The 27,924-nt window shown below is 52.8% G+C and overlaps 1 protein-coding gene across 3 annotated transcripts; it reads left to right on the top strand.

Annotated features, from left to right (window-relative positions):
* The first annotated feature begins 122 nt into the window (after nt 1-122).
* On the top strand, nt 123-27,688 carry USP35 (ubiquitin specific peptidase 35). Of its 3 annotated transcripts, XM_039462222.2 has the most exons (12): nt 123-452; nt 6,960-7,108; nt 7,841-8,523; nt 9,401-9,533; nt 11,074-11,203; nt 11,596-11,697; nt 12,036-12,194; nt 18,442-18,635; nt 20,179-20,272; nt 21,432-21,538; nt 21,987-23,274; nt 26,724-27,688. In XM_039462222.2, the coding sequence occupies exons 2-12, from the start codon at nt 6,999-7,001 to the stop codon at nt 26,889-26,891; spliced, it is 3,168 nt and encodes a 1,055-aa protein (XP_039318156.1). In that variant the 5' UTR covers nt 123-452; nt 6,960-6,998; the 3' UTR covers nt 26,892-27,688. The 3 variants fall into 3 exon arrangements, with proteins under 3 accessions (XP_039318156.1, XP_003935139.3, XP_039318157.1); XM_003935090.4 differs by lacking the exon at nt 6,960-7,108 and having other exon boundaries at nt 124-452; XM_039462223.2 differs by lacking the exons at nt 123-452; nt 6,960-7,108 and adding an exon at nt 463-672.
* The last annotated feature ends 236 nt before the right edge of the window (nt 27,689-27,924 follow it).

Here is a 27,924-nt window from a genome sequence, read left to right as displayed (position 1 = left end):
GGGCTCCTCGCGGCTCGGTACGCTGAGAGCGAACTCCATCTCCCAGGAAGCATTGCGGCGAGTCGCTTGGCGTCCCGCCCCGTTCTCGCCCGTGTCCGGCCGGCTGGCCTTAAAGGGGACGCGGTCCGAGCGGCAGCTCGCAGGGTGGCCCCCGCTCCGGCTCCACCCCCTTTCCCACACCTCTCCCCTCCCCCACTTCGTCCCGCATCCCCGGGGCCGCGCCGCAGAGTCGGGCTCCCTGGATACATACAGGCTTGTACCGGGCTGGGTAGGAAGACTGGATTTTGCAGTGGAAGCAGCATCTCTTCCTTCTGGGACCTGGCGGAGGGCGTCTCCACCCTGGGGGGAGCAGAGGACCCGCCCTGACCTAGCCGGGCTCAGCCTCGTCCAGCGCGGCCTGAGCGCCCCGCCCAGCAGCCAGCTCGGAGGCAGGGCCCACTGGGATCTGGGAGGTAAGGGGGTTGGGGGCGTGTGTCTGGCTTTGGGGTACAGTGTCTACACCCTGGCGATTCGAGAACCCTGGACTTGCGAGCCCAGGGCTGGGAGTCGGGAGATGTGGGTGCATCCTGGACCTCGCTGTGTGACCTTGGGCAAGTAGCTACTCCTCTCTGGGCATTAACCTCCTCTTTCATCAAGTGCATGTCGAAGTGATCCTGCTCCCTCGCCCTTCAGGTAAGAGGACATTCGCACCCACTACCCAGTGCATTCGCTCGCTGGCCTTTCGTAGGGCCCTCCAGCTCAAGCGTGGGCTGGGCGCGGGTGCACTGGAGGGAGGGAGGTGGCCGAGCTGCGGCACAAACTGGGAGGCCCTAGGCCACCATTGCTTGGAATGGGCTTTTCCTATGCTCAGCATCCTGGGCCCTGGGATACCCGCCCTCAACCCCCCTTACAGCCCTTGCAAACTAGAGACCCTGATGTGTCAGTTTGGTGCCCTTCCTTCCAGAAAGCCTGGGGTGGAGTCGGCCCTTACAGGTTTGTGAGGGGTGGCCCCGTAGGGATAGGTGTGTGCGATGGGTTCTTGAGGAGGGAATGGCTGCTCCTGCTTTCTTCCCTTCTCTCTCCTCATACCCATTTAAGGAAGAGCAGTTGCTTTTTACCTGTGAAACCCTTTTTTCTTTTTCTTTCCAGGAGACAGTTTGGTGGCCCAGACATGGGGCTTCCAGAGTAGGGTGAAGGACTTCTTCCCAGGGTTGCCTTGGGTAGAAGTTCAGTTAAAAAATGCCTGGAGAGATGCTTCCATTCAGACACCTGGGGGCCAGAGATGGAGGGCCCCACCTAGTGTTGGGAGGGGCAGCCTGGCACCCCAGGTAGCTCTGCCACCCAGGGGAGTCAAAGGAGAGAGGCGTGTTGGGAGGGGCAGCCTGGCACCCCAGGTAGCTCTGCCACCCAGGGGAGTCAAAGGAGAGAGGCTGGCTGTGAGGGTCAGAGAGGGGAGGAAATGCCTCCTCAGCTCTTGGGTGCTGAGCAGGGGCTGAGATGCACTGCTCTGCTGTAGGGCAGGGAGAGGCTGAGTAACACGTGAAGCCTTCTCCCCAGGTCCTAGGAGATTCCGTGAGCTTTTGACCTGAAGGCTAACCAGGAACAATTTTTTGTTTTGTTTTTTTGTTTGTTTGTTTTGTGTTTTTTCATTTGCTTTGATTGTTTGAACGATTTTTAGAATGGCTAAAGCCTCAGTCCAGTCCAGTGACCTCTGTACGGGCTTTCTTGGCTGCTGTTTAAGATTTTCAGTGTTTCTGATATACAAGACCAGGCCTGGGCAAAGGAGCGGGCAGTGACTAGAGCAAAGGTTGGGCCAGTCTCTGGAAGGTACTTCTGTGGCCACATCCGTGGGTTTCTCTCATCTTGCTGTCACATGTCTCTCATGAGTCGCTTGACGCACCTTCACAGACACCTCGGTCCTTGGTTCTGTCCTGGGAACTGGGCTCAGAGACAGCAGTTGGACGTCTGCCAAGGGAGGTCCCAGCCTGTGGGAGAGAGAGACATGGACTCCAGTTACACTGTAAAGAGATGGGAATAGCTAAAAGGGCCTTGGAGCCCAGAACTCTAGACACTCAAATTGTGCAGGGAAAAGGAAAGGCTTCCCAGAGGAGACAGCATGTGAGCTGGGCATTGAAGGATGAGTCAGAATTTTTCAGGAGAGAAGAGGGAGAGGCCGTTTTTCAGTAGAGAGGCCATTGTGCTAAGCAGCAATCAGGAAGAAGCCCCCCGCCCCACGTCTGTAAGAGTCCCCATAGAACAATGTCGCTGGGGTTCATCTCTATCCCTGCCCCCTATCAGCTGAGATCACAGAAAGGGTCTGCATGTTGGACTTGGGAGTTTGGACCTTATTCTGGGTCCAAGGGGCAGGGGAGTGTTGAGAGTCCTGAGCGGGGCCTGGGCAGAATGGTGCTTGCCATCGAATCAGCTCCATCTGACGATGCTGCAGGGTGGGTTAGAGAGACCGAGGAGGAATGATGAAGCCTGAGTGGGGGCCCAGGGCGTGGCAGTGGGTTGAGCACTGGAGTCGTGTACACACACACACACACACACACACACACGCACACACTGGGTGCTTTGGGGTGATGGAGATAAGTCAGGTTCCACTCTGCAGGAACAGAGATCAGTCAACACTCAGCAGAAACGCTGAGGGTCATCCAAGGGGAACAGGTGAAGGAATCTGGGCCTTTTTAAGGGATCGGGACTTTCTTGAGTGCTCACTATGTGCCTTGGAGTGTGCTGGGTGTTACTGGGACACTCAGGCTGTCGTGCCAGTAGGGCTGGGGGTATGAGCCAAGGGCTTGGGAGGAGTAGCAGTGTTGGCTGGGAGAGGATAAGGGGTGGGCAGGTAGTCACCTTGTATTAGGGTGTTCCAAGAATCACAGAGGTGAAAGAACACCCCAATAGAAGCCTCCGTGGTGGCTGGGCTAGACTCAAAGCCTGAACTCTGTTCTCCTCCAAGGTACATGCCTCTGTTGGAGCATGGATTGAGGGAGGGAACTGGGAGATGGGTTAGGAGATGTACTAGTCCAGGCAAGAAGTCAGGGGGACTGATCCTGGGTGGGGCTGGGAACACCAAGGTGGCAGCGAGGGCTGACGGAGGAGGTGCCTTGGAGAATCAGTGGCATCAGCAGTGCGTGTCTCCTTGTCTCCTTCCCCTGACAGTGTCTGTGTCTTCCATCAGTGCCAGATGGCCCCAAAACAGATTCACAACTGCCTGGCCCTCATCTTTTTTATACCTTGTCTCAACCCTGTGAATGGCAGACTTGAAATAGCCCCCATTTTCCAGATGAGAAGGCTGAGGAGCCACGCAGGGACTCACCCAAGGTCACCTGATGACTTTGAAGCAGAAAACCTGTGTCTTATGCTTTTAATGCAGGCTGTTCTGGGGAGGACACGGGCTGCTGTTTGCTGGTGCGTTGGCACAAGGCAGCTGTCTCTTGAGTCAGAGCCAGCATTGACGGGCCATTTCCTGACCCGAGGCCTAGCAGGCTAATCCAGCCCTCCTAAGGGAGGCAGAATGCAGGTTCTACTCCTGCCTGCCAAGGCCCTGTTCCTCTGCCTCTCTGAGCCTCACTTTCCCCATTCCTGGCAGTGGGATACCTGCCCTTGTCCTGCCTTTCCTGGCCTGATGGGGCCAGGTAAGGGGCAAGCCTCTAAATCCCTTTTGTGTGACTGCATCCAAGATATTGAGCGGGTTTGCTGGTGACCATGGTGACAGCTGTCCTCAGACTGCCTGCGTGGGAGTTGGGGCAGGTGGGCAGGGCCTGCTTGCTGTGGCTAGGCCACAGACTGAGCAGAGGCTGCCCGGCTGGCCTTGGAGATCAGAGCTCTCATGGAGCAGCTCTATTTGAGCTGTCAGCTGCCAGGCTCATGTGGTATTAGAACAACATGAAATTGCCAATATTTGACCATTCAGTTTCATGCGGTTCAGTCTAATATCATTTGTCCCATTTTACAGAAAAGAGGCTCATGGGTGTGGTTTGCTGAGGGTAACACAATGTTTCAGGGCTAGAATGCAGGATTCCTCATTCCGAGTCTGGGACTCTTTCTACTACCAGAGTCTTCCCTGTCCCCAGAACTCCATTTGTGCCTGCCCCATGCCCTCTTCCTTCACAAAGGATGCCAATACCTCATGGATTAGGGTTTCTCCTTGGCTGCCTGAGTACCAGGATTTGTTGGCATCCTGGGTTGAAAGCATATGAAATCCACTAGCCATCCCAGGGGTCTGGGAGGATGGACTGTTTGTGTGAGAAAGGCCGGCCACAGCAGCCACCTTGTCACATGCACTGCCTAGGAAAGGGGACCAGGGCTGAAGGGAGAGTTTAAAAATTTATTATTATTATTATTATTATTGACAGGAACTCACTTTGTCCCTGAGGCTGGAGTGCAGTGGCATAATCTCAGCTCACTGCAACCTCTGCCACCCAAGCTCAAGGGATTCTTTTGTCTCAGCCCCAAGTAGCTGGGACTACAGGTGTGAGGCACTGCACCTGGCTAATTGTTGTTGTTGTTGTTGTTGTTGTTGTGGGAGTTCGCTGTGTTGCCTAGGCTGCTCTCAAACTCCTGAGCTCAAGCCATGTGCCCACCTTGGCCTCCCAGAGTGCTAAGATTACAGGCATGAGCTGCTGTGCCCCGCTGGGAGACCAGTTTTTTTTTTTTTTGTTTTTTGTTTTTTTGAGACAGAGTCTCATTCAGTCACCAGGCACCAGGCTGGAGTGCAGTGGCGTGACCTCTGCTCACTGCAACCTTCGCCTCCCAGGTTCAGGCAATTCTCCTGCCTCAGCCTCCCGAGTAGCTGGGACTACAGGCATGCGCCACCATGCCCAGCTAATTTTTTTTTGTATTTTTAGTAGAGATGGGTTCCACCATGCTGGCCAGGATGGTCTCGATCTCTTGACCTCGTGATCCACCCGCCTCGGCCTCCCAAAGTGCTGAGATTACAGGCGTGAGCCACTGCACCCGGTTGGGAGACCAGTTTTTAAAGACACTTTTATAGGACTTTTGAGATTATGACTTGCAGTGGCGCCTTGACAAACATTTCTGCCTCCGCCATCAGACTGGAAGCTCTTTAAAGGCAAGGACTTTGCTTCTAAAGCAACAGGAGTTGACATTTTCTGAGAACTTCCTTGTGCCCAGCTCAGTGAGCCTAAGGAACCTGTATGGGAACCAGAATGTATCCCAGATGAGCCACATTCAAAGAGTCAAAAAAAAAAAAAAAAAATAGCAGAATCACATAATTTTCCTCATTTCCTCATTCAGGAAGCTTAAGGTGGGCCCTGAACTTGTTCTTTTTCTTTCTTAATTTTGTTTTTTCGAGACAGGGCCTCACTCTGTCACTTAGGCTGGAGTGCAGTGGCACGATCTTCCCTTACTTCAGCCTTGACCTCCTGGGCTCTCCTGGGTGCGCCACCATCCCTGGCTGGTCTTGAACTCCTAGGCTAAAGTGATCTGCCTGCCTTGGCCTCCCAAAGTGCTGGCACTCCAGGCGTGAGCTACTGTGCCCGGCTGCACCTGAACTTGCAGCAGGTGCCCAGGTGCTTCTGAGGCATCCAGGCTAGAATTTGGGAACCCTGATCTTTGCCATGGCTACAACCTCTAACCAGCAGTGAACTGTTGAGAGGCACACAGTGTTGGCATGAGAGATGCTAGCCACAGACAAATAAGCCCTGTTCCTTTCCTGGTGGAGCTTACAGCTGGTGAGAGAGACAGGTGTTTAAACAAATGGGCCCTTTGCATCATGACATGTGCAGCAGTGGAGGTGAGGTCACAGCTGGGAACTGGAACAGAGCAGGGAGCTCACTGGGCCTAGTACATGGTTGGGTTCCAGAATATTTGTGGTTCTGAATAAAACTTTCTGGCTTATTATCCAGGAGATTTAAGGCTTGTCCACACTCTAGCTCCACTTCTTAGGCATAAGAGTAGTTTTTACTGAGCCAGTAAGTTTAGCTAAACACCTGCTATATGCTGAGCCTTCTTTTAGGTCCTACGTAGATTGGGGTTATACACTGAAGCTAAGAAATGGTTCTGCTCTCCAGGAGAGGCATTAAGTGCTAGGTGTTAAGAAAGCAAGCATGCCCATGTGAACCTGCATGGGCTCAAGGTGGGTTGGTGTGGGACGGTCTTCAGGAAACAGGCCAGATGGAGGAGAGGGGCAGAAGGAGGGCTATTACGGCTCACAGGAGTAAGGCTGAGAGAATCACACTGCACCCTGTATTTGCTCATCCAGCAAATGCCTACTGCATGCTCGACACTGTGCTAGGTGCTGGGGATCCTGTGGCGAGCAAAACCTGAAGCTTCCCTCAGGAGCCATCTACAGGATTAGAGGGGAGGCTGACCCCAATCAAGAAATCATGACAAGTGCTACCAAGGAGAAGGACAGGATGTTCTAATTTCTAATTAGAGAGATTGACCCAGGCAGGGAGGTCGGGTGAGGCTTCCTTGATGCAGTGACTTTCAGCTGCGGTCTGCGGGCGAGGGAGGAGCATACACAGGCGCAGGGGCAGAGGGGCACACCGTCAGCCACGGGCAACAGGCTGGTGTGGGCCGAAGCAGGCAGAGCCCTAGGTGTGCAGGGCCGGAGCGCAGAGACAAGATTTCTGCTTTGGTGGAGGTGACTGGGACCCATACGCAGCACCAAGTGATCCTAGCTAGAGTGGAAGAGACCACAGGTGATTGTAGGAATCAAGGGTGGAGGTGGATTCCAGCATGGAGGACCAGGGGTTCTCACTGAGGATAGGTGCTGTAGATTGGCTTCGAAGGAAGATGCTCTTGCCTGGTTGTGTGAGAGGGTGGTGGCGGCGGGGCTGGGGGCTCAGGAGATAAGGACGTGTCAGGCAAAAGGCACAGCACACACATGAACTGGAGCCTAGCGGAGGGGTACGGTACTGGGGAAGGAGCAGGGAGTTGAGTGGAGGTAGAAAGAAAGAGCGCAGGGATTCTGGGATCTCTGCCAGTTCTCCCTGGGGCCTCTTTCTCCACAGGGGTGCGATTTTTTGTGTGTGCCCCATCTCATCTCCCCCATGCGCATGACTTGGCTGAGACTCTGGACAGCAGCTTCTAGATCCCGCTTCTACTTGCCCGGAGAGTGGACAGGGTCACCAGGGAGCCCTGGGGAGAGAGGGGCAAAGGGGTAAGGATGGGGAGGAGGCTCATGTAGCCTTTGTGAGATTAAAGGGCGCTCAGCAACAGTAGCTACAACTGCCTGGGGGTAAATTTATGTGGAGACAGGGTCTCCTATGTTGTCCAGGTTGAAGTGCAGTGGCATGATCTCCACTCACTGCAGCTTCAAACTCCCAGGCCCAAGCCAGCCTCCCACTTCAGCCTCCAGAGTAGCTGGGATTACAGGTGTGTGCCACCACGCCTGGGTAATGTTTTTATTTTTTGTTGAGCGGGGACTCACTCTTGCTCAGGCTGGTATCGAACTCTTGGGCTCAAGGGATCCTGCTGCCTGGGTCTCCCCAGGTGCTGACTAGATGTAAACCACCGCGCAGGCCCCTGGCGTTTATTATGTGCCAAGTGTCGTGCTTTAACTCATGAGGATAGCTCGCGGTGAGGGGATGGCCTTGCCCCGTTTCACAGATGTTCTCATTTTTAATTAGAGAGATTGACCCAGGCAGGGAGGTCAGGCGAGGATTCCTTGGTGAAGTGACTTTCCGTTGAGGTCTGCAGGAGAGGGACGCGCATTCCCAGGGGCAGAGGGCATACCGTGAACCGAGGGCGGCAGGCTGAGAAAATTGAGGCCCAGAAAGTTTGAGTTGCTTGCCCTAAGTCTCAGCACGCGGGGCCTGCATCGGGAACTCTTGAGGCCCGCGGTTGCCCGGCCGGGCCGAGTTCACGTGACGCCGCTCCTTGTCCTCCGCAGCGCGGGCGCCATGGACAAGATCCTGGAGGCGGTGGTGACGTCGTCGTACCCGGTCAGCGTGAAGCAGGGGCTGGTGAGGCGCGTGCTGGAGGCGGCGCGGCAGCCGCTGGAGCGTGAGCAGTGCCTGGCGCTACTGGCGCTGGGCGCGCGCCTCTACGTGGGCGGCGCGGAGGAGCTGCCGCGCCGCGTGGGCTGCCAGCTGCTGCACGTGGCCGGCCGCCACCACCCCGACGTCTTCGCCGAGTTCTTCAGCGCGCGCCGCGTGCTGCGCCTGCTGCAGGGTGGCGCCGGGCCCCCGGGCCCCCGCGCGCTCGCCTGCGTGCAGCTGGGCCTGCAGCTGCTGCCCGAAGGGCCCGCGGCCGACGAGGTGTTTGCGCTGCTGCGGCGTGAGGTGCTGCGCACCGTGTGCGAGCGCCCGGGGCCCGCGGCCTGCGCGCAGGTGGCACGGCTGTTGGCGCGCCACCCGCGCTGTGTGCCCGACGGCCCGCACCGCCTGCTTTTCTGCCAGCAGCTGGTGCGTTGCCTCGGCCGCTTCCGCTGCCCGGCCGAAGGCGAGGAGGGCGCCGTGGAGTTCCTGGAGCAGGCCCAGCAGGTGAGCGGGCTCCTGGCTCAGCTGTGGCGAGCGCAGCCCGCTGCTATCCTGCCCTGCCTCAAAGAGCTGTTCGCAGTCATCTCCTGCACAGGTGCGTGTGCGGCCGGGGCCACGAGCGTGGGCACGTCGAGGTCCTGGGTGGGCTCCTGGCCAGGGGGCTGTTGTACATGCAGATCTTTGCATTCAGGCGCCCGAGAGGAGCACACTAGTGTGAGAAGGACATGGGTCATCTTGGCCAGAGAGAGGAACAGGGGGGTTGAGCAAGCCACAGGATTGGTGTGTTGGGGTGGGGGTGGGAGGTCAGCATGGCCTTCAGGTCAGGTGGGCTTGTTAGAAGCTATTACTTCAGAGCCACGAGTTGTCAGATTGGTGGCACCTGGCAGCAGGGACAGCGTTCCCTGGGCAGGCAAAGGTGAGGGTCTGGAGAGGTGATGGAGTCTGCTGTGTTAACCGGAAAACGTAAAATCTTGATCCTCCATTGGCAACAGTGGAACTTCGACTACAGAGCAAGTGAGTGGAGGAAGATGTGTGCCTTCCCTGATGAGGAGGCTTACCAGGGGAAGGGAAGGGAAGGGAAGGCACCCAGCAGGTGAAGGAACTAAATGCCCTTTCTCACTTAGGCCTCTATGTGGTTCCACTTGGAGTATCTCTTTCCTCGAGTCCACACAGCTCTCCCATCCTCTCTAGCTGGCTCCGGTGTGTCCCCTTCTAAAGGCCTTGCCCTTACATCCACTGCTGGTCAGTGCTTCATCTGTGCCCAGCACAGGAATAGCCCCAAGGCTGTGCTGGTGAAGGTTTTTTGAGTTTAGGTGGAACCGGAGGCTTTGGTGCTATAGGAGAGGAGGTGGCCTCCGCTGTGCTCTTCACAGAGGCCCAACCCCGTTCCTTGGTTGACACCAGGGCATGGTTTGCTGGGGGAAGGGAGAGGCCTGCCTCCTTGCTAAACTCAGCTCTGTCCCCTCTTCCAGAGGAGGAGCCGCCATCTAGCGCCCTGGCCAGCGTGGTCCAGCACCTCCCATTGGAGCTCATGGACGGTGTTGTCCGGAACCTCAGCAATGATGACAGTGTGACGGACTCGCAGATGCTGACTGCCATCAGCAGGTGGGATGCTGAGGCTGGGCCAGGGTCAGGGCTGGGGCTCCTCCCTCTCTTCCTCCCAGAAGCCCTTTCTCCTGGGTGGGACGCTGGGCTAGATTTGGTGTCAGAGGGCCCAGGCCCTCACGTGTGTTCCGTCGTCCATCCTTTCTTGAGCCCTACTCTGTGCCTGGCCTGGGGCTGGATGTGGGGGCACAGAGAGCCTGCCCTAGTGATGCTGTCTGGCCAGGTACCAGCTGTGTGACCCCGGACATGCCAGTGAGCTCTCAGCCTCAGTTTACCCTTCTGTAAAAGCAGAAGTGGGTGGTGGCATAAGAAGCTGTCGGGCTTTGGTGGGGTTGGGTAAGCAGGCGAGAGTGCTCTACCAGGTGCTTTCTGAGTGGGGCAAGCATGAGAAGCAGAGTGTGGGTGCTTTTCAGCTCAGAGTCCTTGCACATCCCCCACCTCATCTGAACGTCCTCCTCCCTGTGATCTAGATGCACCTGCCTGTCCAGTTATCCCAGAATATGCCGCCTCCCCTCCTCCCTGCAGGCCTTTGCCTATGCAGACCCCGTCCACCTGGCATGCCTCCCTCTGCCATTCTTTCCATCCCGTGTGCAGATCCACCGTCTCCATAGGGCCTTCCTGGATTCCTTGCCTTTAGTGGGTAAGAGTGTGGGCTCTCGAGGTAAGTTGCTGGAGGTCAAATCCCACCTCTACCACTTCTTGCCTGTGTGACTTTGGACAAGTTACTTAACCTCTCTTGAGTTTCCTCAACTGTAAAATGGAGTATAACCAAACCATTTTAACTGAACCAAAGGGTTATTGTGAGGATTAAATGGGGTAAAACAAGACAATACACATAACGTGCCTCGAACTGTGCTATGGGAGCTGCCGTTACCATTGTTATGACTTTGGTTTCATGGTTCTCTTTCTAGCACAGTCCACTGAGTCTAGGCTGTTTTCCTGGGCACTGACTGCTCGGCAGCTTTGTGCTCGGCCCACATAGACAGGCTGTATTGTGGGGTCCAGTGGGGTGGATACAGGTAAAGCTGATGGAGTATCCTGGTCAAGGGTGAACACAACCTATGTGTTAGCTGCTGCTATCTCCTTTAATCCATACCAGAACCCTCTGAGGGAGATATTATCCCCACTTTACAGAGGAAGAAACTGAGGCCCAGAGCGGGGAAGTGGCTTGATCTGGGTCACACAGCAAGGGCTTGCTGGAGCCAGAGCTTCTGGCCCAGGCACAGTACCCTTCCAGGCAGAAGCAGCTGAAGGCCTTGTTCTGGCACTGCAACCCAGCGTGGAGGGGCGAGGCCTGGGGCGCTGAGAGGGCCTGGCCCCCTTCCTGGTGGGCTGGGAACCTCAGTGTCTGGCAGGTGGCTATTCTGGGCTCACGTGCATTTCCCAGCAGTGTCTGGTTCAGCCCACAGACCCTGGGGCTGCCCTTGGCAGGCATGAGTCAATGTGGGAACCCAGGACATTATGGCTGGCCCCTGCGCTGCCCTCACCCCAGCATTTTGGGTGTCTCTTGTCCCTGTGTCACTGTCACTCCCCTCACCAGGATGATTGACTGGGTGTCCTGGCCCCTGGGGAAGAACATTGACAAGTGGATCATTGCACTGCTGAAGGGCCTGGCTGCTGTTAAGAAGTTCAGCATCTTGATCGAGGTTTCGCTCACCAAAATTGAAAAGGTTGGTGTCGCTGTCCTAGCCGAGACTTACGGCCTTTTGCACTAGGCTGTTGCCAGGGGCGGTGCAGCTCTGAGAGGCAGAGCATCGGGCCTCCCCACCAAGCTCGCTGTGTGACCTGGGTGGATTCACTGCCCCTCTCTGGGCCTCAGATGCTCCCCATTAGTTTCCCTGACCGCTCATCCAAGTATGTGTGTCTGACTTTTGGTCCGGTCATCCATTATGCTGTCCATCTCGCCATCTGTCTGTCCACCTGGGTCTGTGAGCACCTCAGTGTTTTTTCTTCTGTGTGGGTATGAACTCGAGGGTGTTTCTGAGCCCCCTCTCAGGCCCGTGACTGTACTTGGTCTCGGCAGCTCGGGCCCGGGAACTCCTGACCAGGGGCTCTCTTCTAGGTTTTCTCTAAGCTGCTGTACCCCATCGTCCGTGGAGCTGCCTTGTCTGTGCTCAAGTACATGCTCCTGACCTTCCAGCACTCCCACGAGGCCTTCCACCTGGTAAAGGCTCCTGCCTGCTGCCCCTGGGCTCTTGAGGGAGGTCACATGGCTGAGGCCACACAACAGCTGGGAGGTGGGCTCCAGCCTCGCCTTGGCTGTGAGGAGAGAAGTAGTCATCCTATTTTGGAGATGAAGACACTCAGGCAGCATGTCTTAGGTCTGGGAAATTCCAAGAGTCACCTGCCTGCAGAATTCAGAGTCCCATCTGGGTCAGGGGATGGTGGTCAGGTAGGCAGGCCTCCCTGCCTCAGGGTGCTGTGTGCTATCAGCAGGGACCACAGCCCCGTGTCTCAGGTGGGCAGGTTGGTGCTGAGCCTGACCCAGCTCTGCTCCCACAGCTCCTCCCTCACATCCCCCGCATGGTGGCCTCTCTGGTCAAGGAGGACTCGAACTCGGGGACCAGCTGCCTAGAGCAGCTGGCAGAGCTGGTCCACTGCATGGTGTTCCGGTTCCCAGGCTTCCCGGATCTGTATGAGCCTGTCATGGAGGCCATCAAGGTAAGTGACAGTTCCCTACTTGGAACTCATCCCACTCTGACAAAGATGCCAGTGTGGGCCTTCCTGTGGGCCATACCATGGCTTGGCGGCAGCCTCCATCATTGGGTGGTGCCTGGCTGCCTCCCATCACCTCCCCAGGTCCATCAGGTGCCTCAGGCACACTGAGCCACCCACCTTCCCCAAGTGGGCCGTCCTGCCTCATGGCTGTTCTGGGTGTTTGCACACGCTGTGCTCTCTAACCATAAACCGTTCTCTTTCTGTCAGTGTAGTGTGGAAAGTAAAAAACAAAACCTTTCAATTGCTGTGCCTGGACAGCTCCTACTTACCTTGTAAGTCTCTGTTCCAGGGTTACTTCCTTCAGGAAGTCTTCCCTGATCACTCTCAGTACTCCCCTGCTCTCCATCAGGCGGGGCCAGGGCCTCTCTGGGCTCCCACATTCCTGATATATCCCTCTGTCACATGTTGTCACTGTCTGCCTCCCTCACCAGACTGTGAGCACTCCAGAGCAGGGATAATGTACAGTTGTTCACATGACTTTACTGATGTCCCTGCTCTGCACCAAGCCCAGGCTGGGAATTGGGGCACAGGCGTGAAGCAAACGGAGTCTCCTCCATGGAGGTGATCGCAGCCTAGTGAGGACAATAGACGTGTATACAAGGAACTCTGATCGGAGCAGCTTTTGAAAGTGTCTCCAAAGTGTGGCCTGAAAGCAGTGTGAAACCAGAGGAAGGAAAGATCTCCAGTTAGAGAAGACAGATGAGGGCTCTAAGAAGCAAGGGTTCCTTTCTTTCTTTTTTGAGACTGAGTCTTGCTCTTGTCACCCAGGCTGAAGTGCAGTGGCATGATCTCCGATCACTGCAACCTCCGCTTCCCAGGTTCAAGCAGTTCTCCTGCCTCAGCCTCCTGAGTAACTGGGATTACAGGAAGAAACTGAGGCCCAGAGTAGGGAAGTGGCTTGGTCTGGGTCACACAGCAAGGGCTTACTGGATCCAGAGCTTCTGGCCCAGGCACAGTACCCTTCCAGGCAGAAGCAGCTGAAAGCTGCTCCCAGCTAATTTTGTATTTTTAATACAGATAGTGTTTCTCCACGTTGGTCAGGCTGGTCTTAAAAAACTCCTGACCTCAGATGATCTGCCAGGTTTGGCTTCCCAAAGTGCTGGGATTACAGGTGTGAGCCACCACACCTGGCCAAAAAAGGGTTTCTTAGAGGCCATCAAGCTGAGCTTGACAGGTTGCTAGGATCTAACAGTGACTGACATCTGTGGCTACTGCTACACTTGACAGCATTTTCCTGTATGTTTTGTCTTCTGATTCTCGCAAGTTACCTACAAAGAAGATATAGTTCATTTCAGTTTCATAAATGAGGAAAGGGAGACTTGTAGAAGTTTGGTGACTTGTGCAAAGTCACGGAGGTAGTGAGATAACGTAGCTGGACCCTGGATTGCAGAGCCCTTCCCCATTGCCTGATAGGGCAGGTCGGGCGCGGTGAAAGGGGTCTAGGTGGCCCTTGCAGAACCTTTGATCTGACTCACTTCTGCAGCACAGCCGATGAGATAACTTGAAAAGTGTCCTGCTAACAAAACAGCTGGAAGTGCTCATTAAAATATAACAAACATCACTTGAAGTACATAGCTGAGCTTGTAAGAACGTAAGGAAGAGTTCCCAGGGGCCAAAAAAGAAGAGAGAACTGAATTCCAGAGTGGTAGGTGAGAAACGATGCTCTTTTCCCTGGGTGGGACAAGATGGCCAATCTCAGTCACAGAGGAGCTTGAGTTGGTAGGAACAGGAGGTGAGATTTAGGGCCTGTCTCCAGTAGGAAGTTAGCACTAAGCAGCCCATTAAAAGCCAGGACCCAAGAAAGGTTTTACCATCAGCAGAAGAGTCTAGAAAAAACGTGCACATGGTCTTAAGCAGACATCAGGGAAACTTTTCTGGCTTGATCTGGGCTCTCATTTGGATTTAGGGGTTCAGATTAATACCATTTTGGGGGTTGTGGCCCTTTCCCCCAAGCTCAGATAGTAACATTAAAAGTAGTCATCAACGGCCGGGCGCGGTGGCTCGAGCCTGTAATCCCAGCACTTAGGGAGGCCAAGGCGGGCAGATCACGAGGTCAACAGATCGAGACCATCCTGGCTAACATGGTGAAACCCCGTCTCTACTAAAAATACAAAAATTAAAGCCGGGTGCGGTGGCTCGAGCCTGTAATCCCAGCACTTTGGGAGGCTGAGGCGGGTGGATCACGAGGTCAAGAGATCGAGACCATCCTGGTCAACATGGTGAAACCCCGTCTCTACTAAAAATAAAAAAAAATTAGCTGGGCATGGTGGCACGTGCCTGTAATCCCAGCTACTCAGGAGGCTGAGGCAGGAGAATTGCCTGAACCCAGGAGGCGGAGGTTGCGGTGAGCCGAGATCGCGCCATTGCACTCCAGCCTGGGTAACAAGAGCGAAACTCCGTCTCAAAAAAAGAAAAATACAAAAAAAATACAAAAATTAGCTGGGCGTGGTGGCGTGCGCCTGTAGTCCCAGCTACTTGGGAGGCTGAGGCGGAAGAATTGCTTGAACCCAGGAGGCAGAGGTTGCAGTGAGCCGAGATTGTGCCACTGCATTCCAGCCTGGCTCCTGGCGACAAAGTGAGACTCTGTCTCAAAAAAAAAAAAAAAAAAAAAAAGTCATAAACTTGTAATACCCAAGGGTAGCCTGGTAGAAACAGGAATAAATCAAGCCATAAAGGTAAAGTTCTACTGAAAATGAGTTTATAGTACAAAAATTATAAGACACACAAAGGAACAATTCTGCATGAATGACAGTAGATAGAACAAACAAAACCTGTGGTATTTACTTGGATCTTCTTAGTTTTTCAAACTTCAGAAAGACCTTTTTGGTAATCAAAGCTGACTTACAATGGAAGGGGCTGCCATGATAGGTCAGCAGCCCCTAATAGTGGAGGTGGATGAGGCGGACTTCCCTGTGTTAGGGTTGTTGCCCAAGGGTTGCCACATTGGAAGGGAGGTAGGTCGAAAGCTTGGCAATTCTATGGCTGGTTCTGTTTCCTTCTAGATTGTGAGCTGCTTTGGGCAGCTCTTTGTGCCCAGGAGATGGCTGTGAGTGAATGAGTGGGATATTGAGTAGGACTGTAGTGTGGAGAGTGCTGTAATGAATGTGCAGGCAGAGAGGAGAGACCCTGCCCCTGGCACTGAGGAAAACCCATGATGAGAGAGGTGTGGGCTTTGCACAGTAGGGGCTTATGGATTGTCTGATCCGGAGTCTGCACACACCTGTAGCAGTAGGGGCAGGGAGTTAGGTTTTGTAAGATGATACAGATGCAGTCCTTCTCCAGGACCCCAATCTTGAGAAAATCCTGGGAAGCTTCATAGAGAGGGGATATAGGAGCTTGGTCTTGCTGGATGGGGACTGGAAAAGGACACTCTGGATGCCTCAGAGGGAGAGAGGAAGTGGGAATGTGCAAGGTTAGTTTGGTGGTAATGTGGCAGGAGAAGGGAAGTCAGAAAGATTAGCGGAGCAGTGCCTTGAAAACTAGGCTGAGCCACTTGGCTTAATGTAGTAGATCTGGGCTTCTTGAATGTTTCTACCCAAGTACTTGATATCAGAGAGGGGAGCTCACCCAAAGCTGCTGGACCTGAGCTCTGAGTTTCTCTATAACCTCATTTTATCTCAAAGACTCAAGTATATATGTCATAATTATAAATGTTTTAATATTACATGTTTCTTTGAATGATAGAAAACATGGCTTCACATTTGTTCTGTGACTTTGAACACTCTGGTATAAGCCAGTTTGAGAGGCAAGGCAGCAAACTAAAGGATTTTATTTTGCGTAACTTGGTTTCACATGGGTTCTATGAGTACATCCCTTTGGACATACGCCTTTGTAAATAAGTTCTGGAAAGTTCTCTGACTTAGATGTATCAGGTTGTGGCGGTTTCTCTGGGAGCTGTGGTACTTGCCAAGGGAGCTGTCACATGTCAATTTCTAATAACATTATTAGGTACTTAAGTTATTTGGAAGGCTTTATTTTCCTGAGTACAAAGTTACCTTCTTTGGGAAAAATGGCATTTGATTTTGTTCCTAGTGTGGATATTTTTCCATCTTCTCTGTGTGCATGGATGTGTGCGGTTCTTTCTGCCTTTTTGTCTCTGTTCATGTTGTGTGTGGCTGGGGGCAGGCAAGGAGGACATTAGATAGGGCATAATGGGAAGAAAAAAGAAGGGATGAAGAAGACACTGAGTCTGTATCTTTTCTGTCTCGCCTCTGGCATCTCCTTGGTATATATGTGTTTTTGTTTTTTGTTTTTTTTGTTTTTGTTTTTGTTTTTTTTAGATGGAGTCATGCTCTGTTGCCAGGCTGGAGTGCAGTGACACCATCTCGGCTCACTGCAACCTCCGCCTCCCAGGTTTAAATGATTCCCCTGCCTGGGCCTCCTGAATAGTTGGTACTATAGGTGTGCACCACCACGCCCAGCTAATTTTTTGTATTTTTAGTAGAGACAGGGTTTGACCATGTTGGCTCGGATGGTCTCGATCTCCTGACCTTGTGATCCACCCTCCTTGGCCTCCCAAAGTGCTGGGATTACAGGCATGAGCCACTGCACCCGGCCTTCTTTTTAAATTATCTGTGAGAAGTGACTGACTGCTCTGATAAGTTATCGGATAAATGATTCTGGGCGGTGAATGAGCAAAAGTGTTAACCCCGGCTGGGTGAGCAAGACCCTCTGTGGGAGCCACAGGATATGCACTGGGGAGAAGAGGGTTTGGATGCTGAGCTGTTTTAAAGCTCTGTGGAGTCTTGGACAAATCTAAGTCATTGTGCCCACGACCTGGAAGTAACAGGGCTAGAGGAACTGTTATGACTGTTGCTAAAATCTGCTAAGGAACAGGACCTGAGGCTTAGATGTTTCTCTTGGAAAGATAGCATCATTGGAACTAGTGCTCTGTTTGTTCTCACTTCGTTCTGCTTTTAGTAAAGAAACAAGTAAGGAACTAGTGCTCAGTGGTATTCTTGGGTACAGCTGTTTGATGTGACAAAGGTAATGAGTGGGAAGCATGATAAGGACCAAGACCAATACCTCAGACCCCAGGGATTTGCCCACTGTCCTGACTGTAGGGTCAAGTTTTAGGGAGGTGACTCTCTTCTCTTGAAAGCTGTTTCTGCAAATCTAAATAGGTGATTAGTGGAAATGGGCACATCATTGTGTGCCAGCACCATGAAAATGTAGGATGCCAGACTGACAAAAGGTAGGCGTGTCCTCAGTTGACAGATGGGGAAACTGAGTCAGAGAGCCTGAGCTCTTCTAAGAAAGTGCATATTCTTCAGTTACTGACAGTGACCCTGGACAATTATTTTCTCTGTCTGAATCTTCATGTTTTTCATCTATAAAATGGGAATTACACCACCTCAAAGCAGTTGTGACCTGAAAGACCGTGGAGACAGCCCATATGTTAAATGAAGGGGTTTGGAAACAGGGGATTGTTCACAAATACTGCAGAAGATCTGTGGGGTGGTATGCCTGCGAGGCCCTGGGGTTGGGTGTATCTGAGAAGGCCTCCCAGAAGAGGTTTTTTTTTTTTTTTGAGACTGAGTTTCGCTCTTGTTACCCAGGCTGGAGTGCAATGGCGCGATCTCGGCTCACCGCAACCTCCGCCTCCTGGGTTCAGGCAATTCTCCTGCCCCAGCCTCCTGAGTAGCTGGGATTATAGGCACGCGCCACCACGCCCAGCTAATGTTTTGTATTTTTAGTAGAGACGGGGTTTCACCATGTTGACCAGGCTGGTCTCGATCTCTCGACCTCGTGATCCGCCCGCCTCGGCCTCCCAAAGTGCTGGGATTACAGGCGTGAGCCACCGCACCTGGCCTTTTTTTTTTTTTTTTTTTTTTGAGGAGGAGTCTCACTCTGTTGCCCAGGCTGGAGTACAGTAGTGTAATTTTGGCTCACTGCAACCTCTGCCTTCTGGTTTGAGCAATTCTCTTGCCTCAGCCTCTCGGGTAGCTGGGACTACAGACATGCGTCACCATGCCTGGCTTATTTTGTATTTTTAGTCGAGACAGGGTTTCGCCATGTTGGCCAGGCTGATCTCGAACTCCTGACTTCCTTTGATCCACCTGCCTCGGCCTCCCAAAGTGCTGGGATTACAGGCGTGAGCCCCTGTGCCTGGCCTAAATAGGTGATTTTTTTTTTTTTTGAGATGACCTTGGTGCCCACCATCCTGCGTGCCTGCTTATTCCCTCCTCAGGAACTCCATGTTCCCAATGAAGACCGCATCAAACAGCTGCTGGGGCAGGACGCCTGGACCTCACAGAAGAGCGAGCTGGCAGGTTTCTACCCCCGGCTCATGGCCAAGTCCGACACGGGCAAGATTGGTCTTATCAACCTGGGCAACACGTGCTACGTCAACAGCATCCTTCAGGCCTTGTTCATGGCTTCTGAGTAGGTGCTGTTTTGGAATCCCCTGTCTGCCCTTGCTTCTCTCCTCTGGGCTCCCTGATGACAGGTGGAAAGGTGTCGGGGGAAGGGGTCGGAGAGGGTGGGCCTTGCTTTGCATTGCTGGCATGATTCCCTGTGGTCTCTGGGGACAGAGCCTCAGGCCATTGCCAAGGCAGTAGGTTAAGACTGGAAGGGGCTTGAGGGGCTGGGCAGCAGTGGAAAGGGGGGTCTTCTCTGGGTTGGTTGACATCACTGACTTTTCTCCTAGAGTCCAAGGGGGTGGATTTTGTCTTCCAGAGTAGAACTCCCAGCCCACCCTGGTATTAGACATCTCTCTCTGTTAAAATGAAACAAGCACAATCTTTATAGTCTATGGCCACCTATCTACCTTATAGCTTACTTAAGCGATCAAAGTTTCAGCTTCGATTCAGTGAAAATAAGCTTTGATTCTGGCGTATCATATGACCTCAAATCAGTTTCTTTTCTCTGAGCTTCAGGTTCAGTGGGAGGAGGTTGGGGCTGATCTCCGAGACTTCAAAGGTGCTGCTGCACTTTCTTCTCAAAACGCTGGTGAAGGACTAGTTTTGTTTTTCTTTTCTAATTTCCAGTCTGCTGCAGAATATTACTTTTGTAAAATATAACAAAACAACTTACTAGAAAAACGATCGTATGCTAGCATGGTCGTTGTGATGTTAAAACGCTATACACATTTCTAAGCGCTTACTTGTTTTCTGAACTTACCTTGGTCTGAGATAAGTGGCCCACACTTTTCCTAGGGCTCTTCCGTGCAATGGGCTATATTTGGAGAATGCCTGGCTGATCTGTCCAGGGCTGCTTGTGAGAACAGGAGATAAGCTGGGGACTGCGAATTGGCTTGTTCAGAGACTGTGTGCGTAGGGAGGGGAGGCTTCCTGTCTCCTCTGGGATAAGAACTTCCCGCTAGGAGCTCCACCCATCCCCACAGGGTCCTCTTCTTTCAGCGTATTCCTCACATTGACCCCTGCCTGCCTCCCTCCTGGGAAGGCAGGGGAACAGCTTGAGGTGGTGGCTTAAGGGCAGAAGAGTCATTTGGAGGGCCCAGGTCAGAGCAGAGCCTGCTGCTCTGGAGGTGGATGAATGCCCTTCCCCAGGGAAGCAGTGAAGAAGGGTGTGTGAGTAGCAGCTGTGGCCAGGATGATACTGGCATAGATCCTGTGGCATGTGAGAAAGTCCTAACCCTAGAACCCTGGGACCACAGGACCTTAAGACATTTGAGTCTTTGAGTCCTGGAGTTATGAGGTCTCAGAGCTGAAAGGGGCTGCAAGGGTCATCTTCATACCCTTCATTGTCCAAAAACATGTCTGCTGCTGTGTTCCTGACCTCAAGTACCCCAGCCTGAGTTGTTCACCTGCTCCTCCTCCCCAGCCCCTGGCCCCTGGCCTTATCCTGGGGTAGAAATGTCAGTTCTGCCTCTGGCCTGGAGACTCTGGGCAGCCTGTGACGTGGGTGACTAGAGTCTCCTTGGGGGCCCACGGCTTACCCTGGGTGTCCCTGCTTTGTTTTGAAGCTTCAGACACTGTGTGCTTCGTTTGACTGAGAACAACTCACAGCCCCTGATGACCAAGCTGCAATGGCTTTTTGGCTTTCTAGAGCACAGCCAGGTGAGTGCAGGGATAGTCAGGGGTGGGGTGGGAGAGGCAGCTCTGTCAGGCCCTGACATGGACACCTTTCCCTTCCTGAGGACCTGCCTGCATCTGGCTGTCATATTGCATGTCGGGTGCTGAGCCCCCATTCAGGCTGGCACATGGAGCCAATTTAGTGCCTTGCTGGGCAGGAGAAGGAGTGCCCCCTTGAGCCCTGTTCTGTGTTATGCTGCCCAATCTCCCCACTTGGCAATTCAGTCCATTGCATTACGGTGTTTCCGTAATCCATTTTGTGCTGCTGTAACCAAATACTTGAGACTTGGTGATTTATGAGGAAATGTATTTATTTCCGTTTTGGAGATTGGAAGGGCCAAGAGGGAGGGGCTGTGTCTGTGGCGTCCTTCTGGCTGCATCATAATGTGGTGGAAGGCATGACAGGGCCTGAGAGCGCACATGAGAGGGAAGGGGGTCTGAATCAAGAACCTGCTCCCATCTCAGCGTGTGGCTGCTGGGGACGGTAGATGGCCTGTGATACAGAGTTAATACATTCATGAGGGCAGAGTGCTCAGGATCTCATCCCCTCTTCCACTGCTGCACTGGGGATTATGTTTCCAGCACGTGCTTTTTGGAGGACACAGTCACACCACAGCATGCTGCTTCATTCTGCTGTCATTTTTGAGTGCCCACACGGCCAGGCAGCCCGAGAGCTGCTGAAGGTACAGAGGTGAACAGAACAAACGCCAGCTCTGCCCTCAGGGAGCCTAAAGCCCTTGGCCAGGGATTAAGCAAGGCTCTGTGTGGGGGCACAGAGATTAGTAATCCCTTCCTGGCTCATGGAGGGGAGGGAGAAGTCAGTGGTGATGGAGGAGGGAAGGCTGGGAAGACAACATGGTGCTGTGTCTGCGACTCATCTTGACCGAGGGGAGAGTCTGAGGTGTGCCGGGAAGACCAGATTCCTAGAGGCTTGTTCATCTCTGTGAGCCCGATGCCCTGCTCAGAGGTGTGGGCATATGGGCTGGGATGGGTCGGGGACCACAGGAGGGAGGGAGGACCTCATGGAGGCGGCTAGGAAGTTTGAGGCTGAGGGTAACAGGTAGCCCCTCAGGCCTCACCCATGCAGAGCTGGCTGGTGAGTAGCCGCCTGCTCCTGACGCTGCCTTTTGCTCCTTTGTCCTAGCGGCCTGCCATTTCCCCAGAGAACTTCCTGTCTGCATCCTGGACGCCCTGGTTTAGCCCCGGCACCCAGCAGGACTGCTCGGAGTATCTGAAGTACCTGCTGGATCGGTAAGGGGGGCCAGGGCTCCACAAGGGCTCCAGGTCTAGAGGGTCCCTGGGGCCAAGCCCCAGTACCTCTGAGCTGTGTTGCATCTTCCTGGGAATAAGAGTGCTGCCTCCAGTGTGTGGAGGGCTTGGAGAAGAGGTGTGCTGGAAGGGCGGGGACTGAGGGTGAGGGAGGCTTGGTAGATGCTGAATGGAAGTGATCTCTGGAAGGCCGTCATATGCACACCGGGCGGTGCAGCTTGGTCACTGCCATGCGGACATGTGACATAGCTCAAGCACATCTTTATGTAGGGTGTGGGTGAGCGCAGCGAGGGTGCTGCTGTGAGCACGTGGGTGGATATGTGAGTGTGTCAATGTGCAGCTGTTGGGGAAGGTAGACAGGCCTGGATAAGCTGAGTGCCCTGTAAGGGGGACCCACATGTACATATGGAGACTGTGTTCCCTGCCCTAGGTTGCACGAAGAAGAGAAAACGGGCACAAGGATCTGCCAGAAACTCAAGCAGTCCAGCTCGCCCTCCCCGCCTGAGGAGCCCCCAGCCCCAAGTTCAACCTCTGTGGAGAAAATGTTTGGAGGCAAGATAGTGACTCGGATCTGCTGTCTCTGTTGCCTCAACGTCTCCTCCCGGGAGGAGGCCTTCACAGACCTCTCTCTTGCCTTTCCTCCTCCTGAGCGCTGCCGCCGCCGCCGCCTGGGCTCTGTGATGCGCCCTGCAGAGGACCTCAGAGCCCGAGAGTTGCCCTCAGCAGCTAGTGCACAGGGGCCAGGCAGGGTGGGTCCTCAGAGGCAACGGAAACACTGCATCACAGGGGACGCCCCCCCCGCCAACCTGGACATTGAAGGCCTGGACTCCCAGGAAGCTGCGGGGCAGAGCAGTCAGGAGGAAAAGGTAGAAGAGGAAGGGAAGGAGGAGGAGACGGAGAAGGAAGAAGCGAGGGAAGAGGAGGAAAGCACCAGAGGGGAAGAAGCGAGGGAGAAAGAAAAGGAGGTAGGGGAAGAAGAGAAGGTTGAGAAGGAGACAGAAAAGGAGGGAAAGCAGGAAAAGGAAGAAGACAGCCTGGGAGCGGGGACCCACATGGATACTGCCGTCACCTCCGGCGAGCAGCCTGGTGGCTCCGAGGGCTCCCGCTCTGTCCTGGACCTGGTCAACTACTTCCTGTCGCCCGAGAAGCTGACAGCTGAGAATCGCTACTACTGTGAGTCGTGTGGCTCCCTGCAGGATGCTGAGAAGGTAGTGGAGCTGAGCCAGGGGCCACGCTACCTCATCCTCACGCTGCTGCGCTTCTCCTTCGACCTGCGCACCATGCGGCGCCGCAAGATCCTGGATGACGTCTCCATCCCCCTGCTGCTCCGCTTGCCGCTGGCTGGCGGCCGGGGCCAGGCCTATGATCTCTGCAGCGTCGTAGTACACTCTGGAGTGTCTTCAGAGAGTGGTCACTACTACTGCTATGCCCGTGAGGGCGCTGCCCGCCCTGCTCCTTCTCTGGGAACTGGTGATAGGCCAGAGCCCGAGAACCAGTGGTACCTGTTCAACGACACTCGGGTGTCCTTCTCGTCCTTTGAATCTGTCAGCAATGTCACCTCCTTCTTCCCCAAGGACACAGCCTACGTGCTGTTTTACCGGCAGCGGCCCAGGGAGGGGCCTGAGGCTGAGTCGGGCTCTCCCAGAGTCCGGACAGAGCCCACCCTGCACAAGGACTTGATGGAAGCCATTTCCAAAGACAACATCCTTTACCTACAGGTGAGCTGAGCTGTGGGGACTTTGATCTGATCTCCTGGTGGAAGGGAGTCCAGTCCCAGTGCAACTGCTGGCTTAGATATTTTCCCCTCTCTAAGTCTTCTTACAAAATCCTTTTCATTCATTGCTCAGTGCTGGGCATATACTGGTGGCCCAGACAGACCTAACCCCTTACTTCAAAGTAACAGACACTGAATAATGAATGATGCAGTTTTTTCCTTTAAGTTCCAGGGTACATGTGCAGAATGTGTTATGTTACATAGGTAAATGTGTCACGGGGGTTTGCTGCACGGTCGTCCCATCACTTAAGTATTAAGCCCTGTATCTGTTAGCTGTTCTTCCTGATACTCTCCCTCCCTCTCCGTCGCGAGGTCAGGAGAGTAAGACCATTCTGGCTAACATGGTGAAAACTCGTCTCTACTAAAAATACAAAAGGTTAGCAGGGCATGGTGGCACATCCAACACACAGTGTGTGTGGTTTCCCTCTCCCCATGTGTTCTCAGCGTTCAGCTCCCACTTACGAGCAAGAACATGCAGTAGCCGGTTTTGTGTACTGTGTTAATTTGCTGAGGATAACGGCTTCCAGCTCCATCCATGGCCCTGGAAAGGACATGATCTTGTTCCTTTTTAGGGCTGCATAGTATGTATTACTTGCTGTATATGTGCCACATTTTTTTAATCCAGTCTATCATTGATGGGCATTTGGGCTGATTCCATCAATTCTTTTTATTTATTTATTTATTTTTTGCTATTTTGAATAGTGCTGCAATGAACATACCTGCGGCATGTATCTTTATAACAGAATGACTTACATTCTTTTGGGTATCTACCCAGTAATGGGATTGCTGGGTCAAATGGTATTTCTGCCTTTTGGTCTTTGAGGAATTGCCACACTTTCTTCCATGATGGTTGAATTAAATTACAGTCCCACCAACAGTGTAAAGGGATTCCTATTTCTCTACAACCTCACCAGCATCTGTTGTATCCCAACCTTTCTTTTTTTCGAGACGGAGTTTCGCTCTTGTTACCCAGGCTGGAGTGCAATGGCGTGATCTCAGCTCACCGCAACCGCCGCCTCCTGGGTTCAGGCAATTCTCCTGCCTCAGCCTCCTGAGTAGCTGGGATTACAGGCACGCACCACCATGCCCAGCTAACTTTTTGTATTTTTAGTAGAGACGAGTTTTCACCATGTGAGCCAGAATGGTCTCATTCTTCTGACCTCGCGATCTACCCACCTTGGCCCCACAAGGTGCTGGGATTACAGGTGTGAGCCACTGTGCCTGGCTGTTTGCTGACTTTTTAATAATCATGATTTTGGCTTGCGCGAGTTGGTATTTCATTGTAGTTTTGATTTGCACTTCTCTAATGGTCAGTGATGATGAGCTTTTTTTTTCATATGTTGGCTACATGAATGTATTCTGATAAGTGTTCATGTCCTTTGCCCACTTCTTAATGAGGTGGTTTTTTTCTTGTATGTATGTTTAAGTTCCTTGTAGACTCTGGATATTGGACTTTTGTCAGATGGATAGATTGTGAAAATTTTCTTATTCTGTAGGTTGTCTGTTTACTCTGATAGTGTTTTGCTTTGCAGAAGCTCTTTAGTTTAATTAGATCCTATTTGTCATTTTTTGCTTTTGTTGCAATTGCTTTTGGCATTTTCATTATGAAATCTTTGCCTATGTTGTGAATGGTATTGGCTAGATTTTCTTCTAGGGTTTTTACAGTTTTGAGTTTTACATTAAAGTCTTTAATCCATCTTAACTGAATGTATAAGGAAGGAAGCCAGTTCTCTCAGCACCATTTATTAAATAGGGAATCCTTGACCCATTGCTTGTTTTGTCAGATTTGTTGAAGAGGGTTGTAGGTGTGCAGTCTTATTTCTGAGTTCTCTATTCTGTTACATTGGTCTATGTGTCAGTACCATGCTGTTTTGGTTACTGTAGCCTTGAAGTAGAGTTTGAAGTCATGTGGGCATGAGGCCTCTAGTTTTGTTCTTTTCGCTTAGGATTGTCTTGGTTATATGGGCCTTTTGGCTCCATATGAATTTTTAAATCGTTTTTTTCTAATTCTCTGAAGAATTGTGAATAGTTCTTTTTCTTGAGACAGAGGAGTCTCACTGTGTCACCCAGGCTGGAATGCAGTGGCATGATCTTGGCTCCCTGCAACCTCTGCCTCAGCCTCACTACAGGCATGCACTACCATACCTAGCTAATTTTTGTATTTTTAGAGACGGGGTTTTACCATAGCAGTCAGGCTGGTCTCGACCTCCTGATCTGCCTGCTTCAGCCTCCCAAAGTGCTGGGATAACAGGTGTTGAGTGGTAGTTTAATGGGACTAGCATTAAATCTGTTAATTATATTGGGAAGTATGGCCGTTTTCATGATGCTGATTCTTCCTATGAGCATGGAATGTTTTTCCATCATCTGTTTGTGTCCTCTTTTATTTCCTTAAGCAGTGGTTTGTAGTTCTCCTTCGCTGTATTGCTAGGTATTTTATTCTCTCTGTAGTGGTTGTGACTTGGAGTTTATTCATGATTTGGGTCTTTGCTTGTTGTATAGGAATGCTAGCAATTTTTGCCCATTAATTTTGTAGCCCGAGATGATGATTTTGTACCCTGACATGTTCTAGCTGTAGAATCATGTCATCGTTGGAGTTGTTTGTTTAATAAGTGTGCTGAAGCAGCAGCATAGGGACCTATGAGAGTGGATAGTTGAGTCTGAGTGGGAAGAGGATGGTTCTGGGGTGATGTGCTACCCATGTGAACCTCCTAGGTAACTAACTGTGTCTGATGCCACTTTCTAGAGTCAAGGGTGGCACTGGCCTATGGAGCAGCTGGAACAGCTGGAACAGCAAGGGCTTTGACCAGTGGGATGGGTACTAGCTGTAGCCAGTGGCCATACTGGGACCTGTGGTTACCAGTGCCTGGAGTTCATATTTTGGGAGGGGAACACAGCACCTGGGGTGGGGATGCCAGGCCTGTGTTTCACTTACTTCTGCCATGCTACCCAGATGGAGGCAGGGTCGTGATAAGGATCTCCATGAGGCTGACCTCACGGTGACATGAGGATGTGCTTTGTCATAGGCAGAATCCGTTCCTCGTGATCAGGCGGCCTGCTGTCAGGTTCCTGTTGGGTGTGAAGTGACCCTCAGAGTCCCTGGACCTCCTGCTTCCTAGTGCCACATTAGACCCCTGTCAGCTAATCATATCAGTTCCTCGGTGCTGCCTCAGGGACTGTAGTTGAGAGGAAGAGGTGGCGTTTTGAAGCCTAGACCTAGGATGGAAGGCCGGGTCCACCCCATAAATCCTGTCACTGAACTGCAATGCCTCTAGGACAAAAGCCGTGGTTCCTTCCTGTGTCCAGGCCCTGGGGACACAGAGGAGACACTTAGAAGTGCTGTGCTGGGTGGACTGTGGCTGTGAATTCTAAGTTTCCTCTCATCTGTGTTCCCAGGAGCAGGAGAAGGAGGCCCGGAGCAGGGCGGCCTACATCTCTGCACTCCCCACATCTCCACACTGGGGGAGGGGCTTTGATGAAGACAAGGACGAAGATGAAGGCTCTCCGGGGGGTTGCAATCCTGCAGGTGGCAATGGGGGTGACTTCCACAGACTAGTCTTCTAATGCGAACCTGCTGCCAGCCAGACCATTCTCTCCAGGAGGAAGGTGGGGTCTGAGAGGGAGGCAGGCCCAGTCCTGTATGTAGTAGGCCCTACCAAGAGCAAGCATGGTACAGGGATCTCATGGGATGTTAGTCCTTAGCCTGAAGGGTAAACAGAGGGTCTCAGCTATGGAAATGAGACTTAAGGCTCTTAAAGATTTTACACCCAAGTGTCCTGGTTAACTGGAAGCACTTGAGCTGGGCACACATGGGTCTTTGCCTCCCCAGCAGGCCCTCCGTGCTGGACTATCTGACATCAAGCAGCATTATCCTTCCGACTGCTCTATAACATAAAGCACAGCAGGACCCAAGCCTGGCACAAAGAAGGGGGTGTGTCACCTCCCCTGGCTGTTTTCTTGTATGGGGGTGCCTACACTGTCTATCTAAGATCAGGTGGGGAAAAAGCAGGGCCCAGAATTAGAGACTGAGACCTGTCCCCCTTACCAAGCACCCATGCCTAGTGGGGGGACTAGCTACTCCTAGTGGGAGGCCTTTGTCCCCACATTCCCTCCACCTGCCTCAGTGCCTGAGATGCCACCACCTGCATCCCCCTTCTGGTTAAGGTAAAGGTAAGAGTCCTTACTTAACTGCAAAGAGGTCTCTGTTCCTCATGAAGTGTGGGGTCTTCTTCTCCTCATCTGGCCTTTGCAGCTACGAGAACAGCCGCCTGAGGGTTGGGTAAAGTGCCCTGATACTTCTGTAGTCCCTGCTAATGGGAGACAAGATACACATGTTCTTAAATAAAACTACATTCTCTGAAGCTCAGCAAGAGGTGGTTCTTCCCGGGTCTCAGCGGCTGTGAGAATGGCCACTGTACCCTGGGTCTTCTCACCAGGTCTGGGCAGGCTGACCAGTGGTGAGATGAGGATGCAGGCTGCATTATGCCTGCAGAGAAGGCTCACCTGGGAGGCAGCTCCCAAGCCTTCACCTCTAGCTCCTTCCCCAGGGACTGCCCGCAGTGCTGGAGGAGTGGAGTTTGGGCCCCATGTCACAACT

This window comes from Saimiri boliviensis, chromosome 6, assembly GCF_048565385.1.
Source record: "Saimiri boliviensis isolate mSaiBol1 chromosome 6, mSaiBol1.pri, whole genome shotgun sequence".
NCBI classification, from domain to species: Eukaryota; Metazoa; Chordata; class Mammalia; order Primates; family Cebidae; genus Saimiri; species Saimiri boliviensis.
Note: the sequence above shows the minus strand (reverse complement) of the source record. Positions and strands in the feature narration are given on the sequence as shown.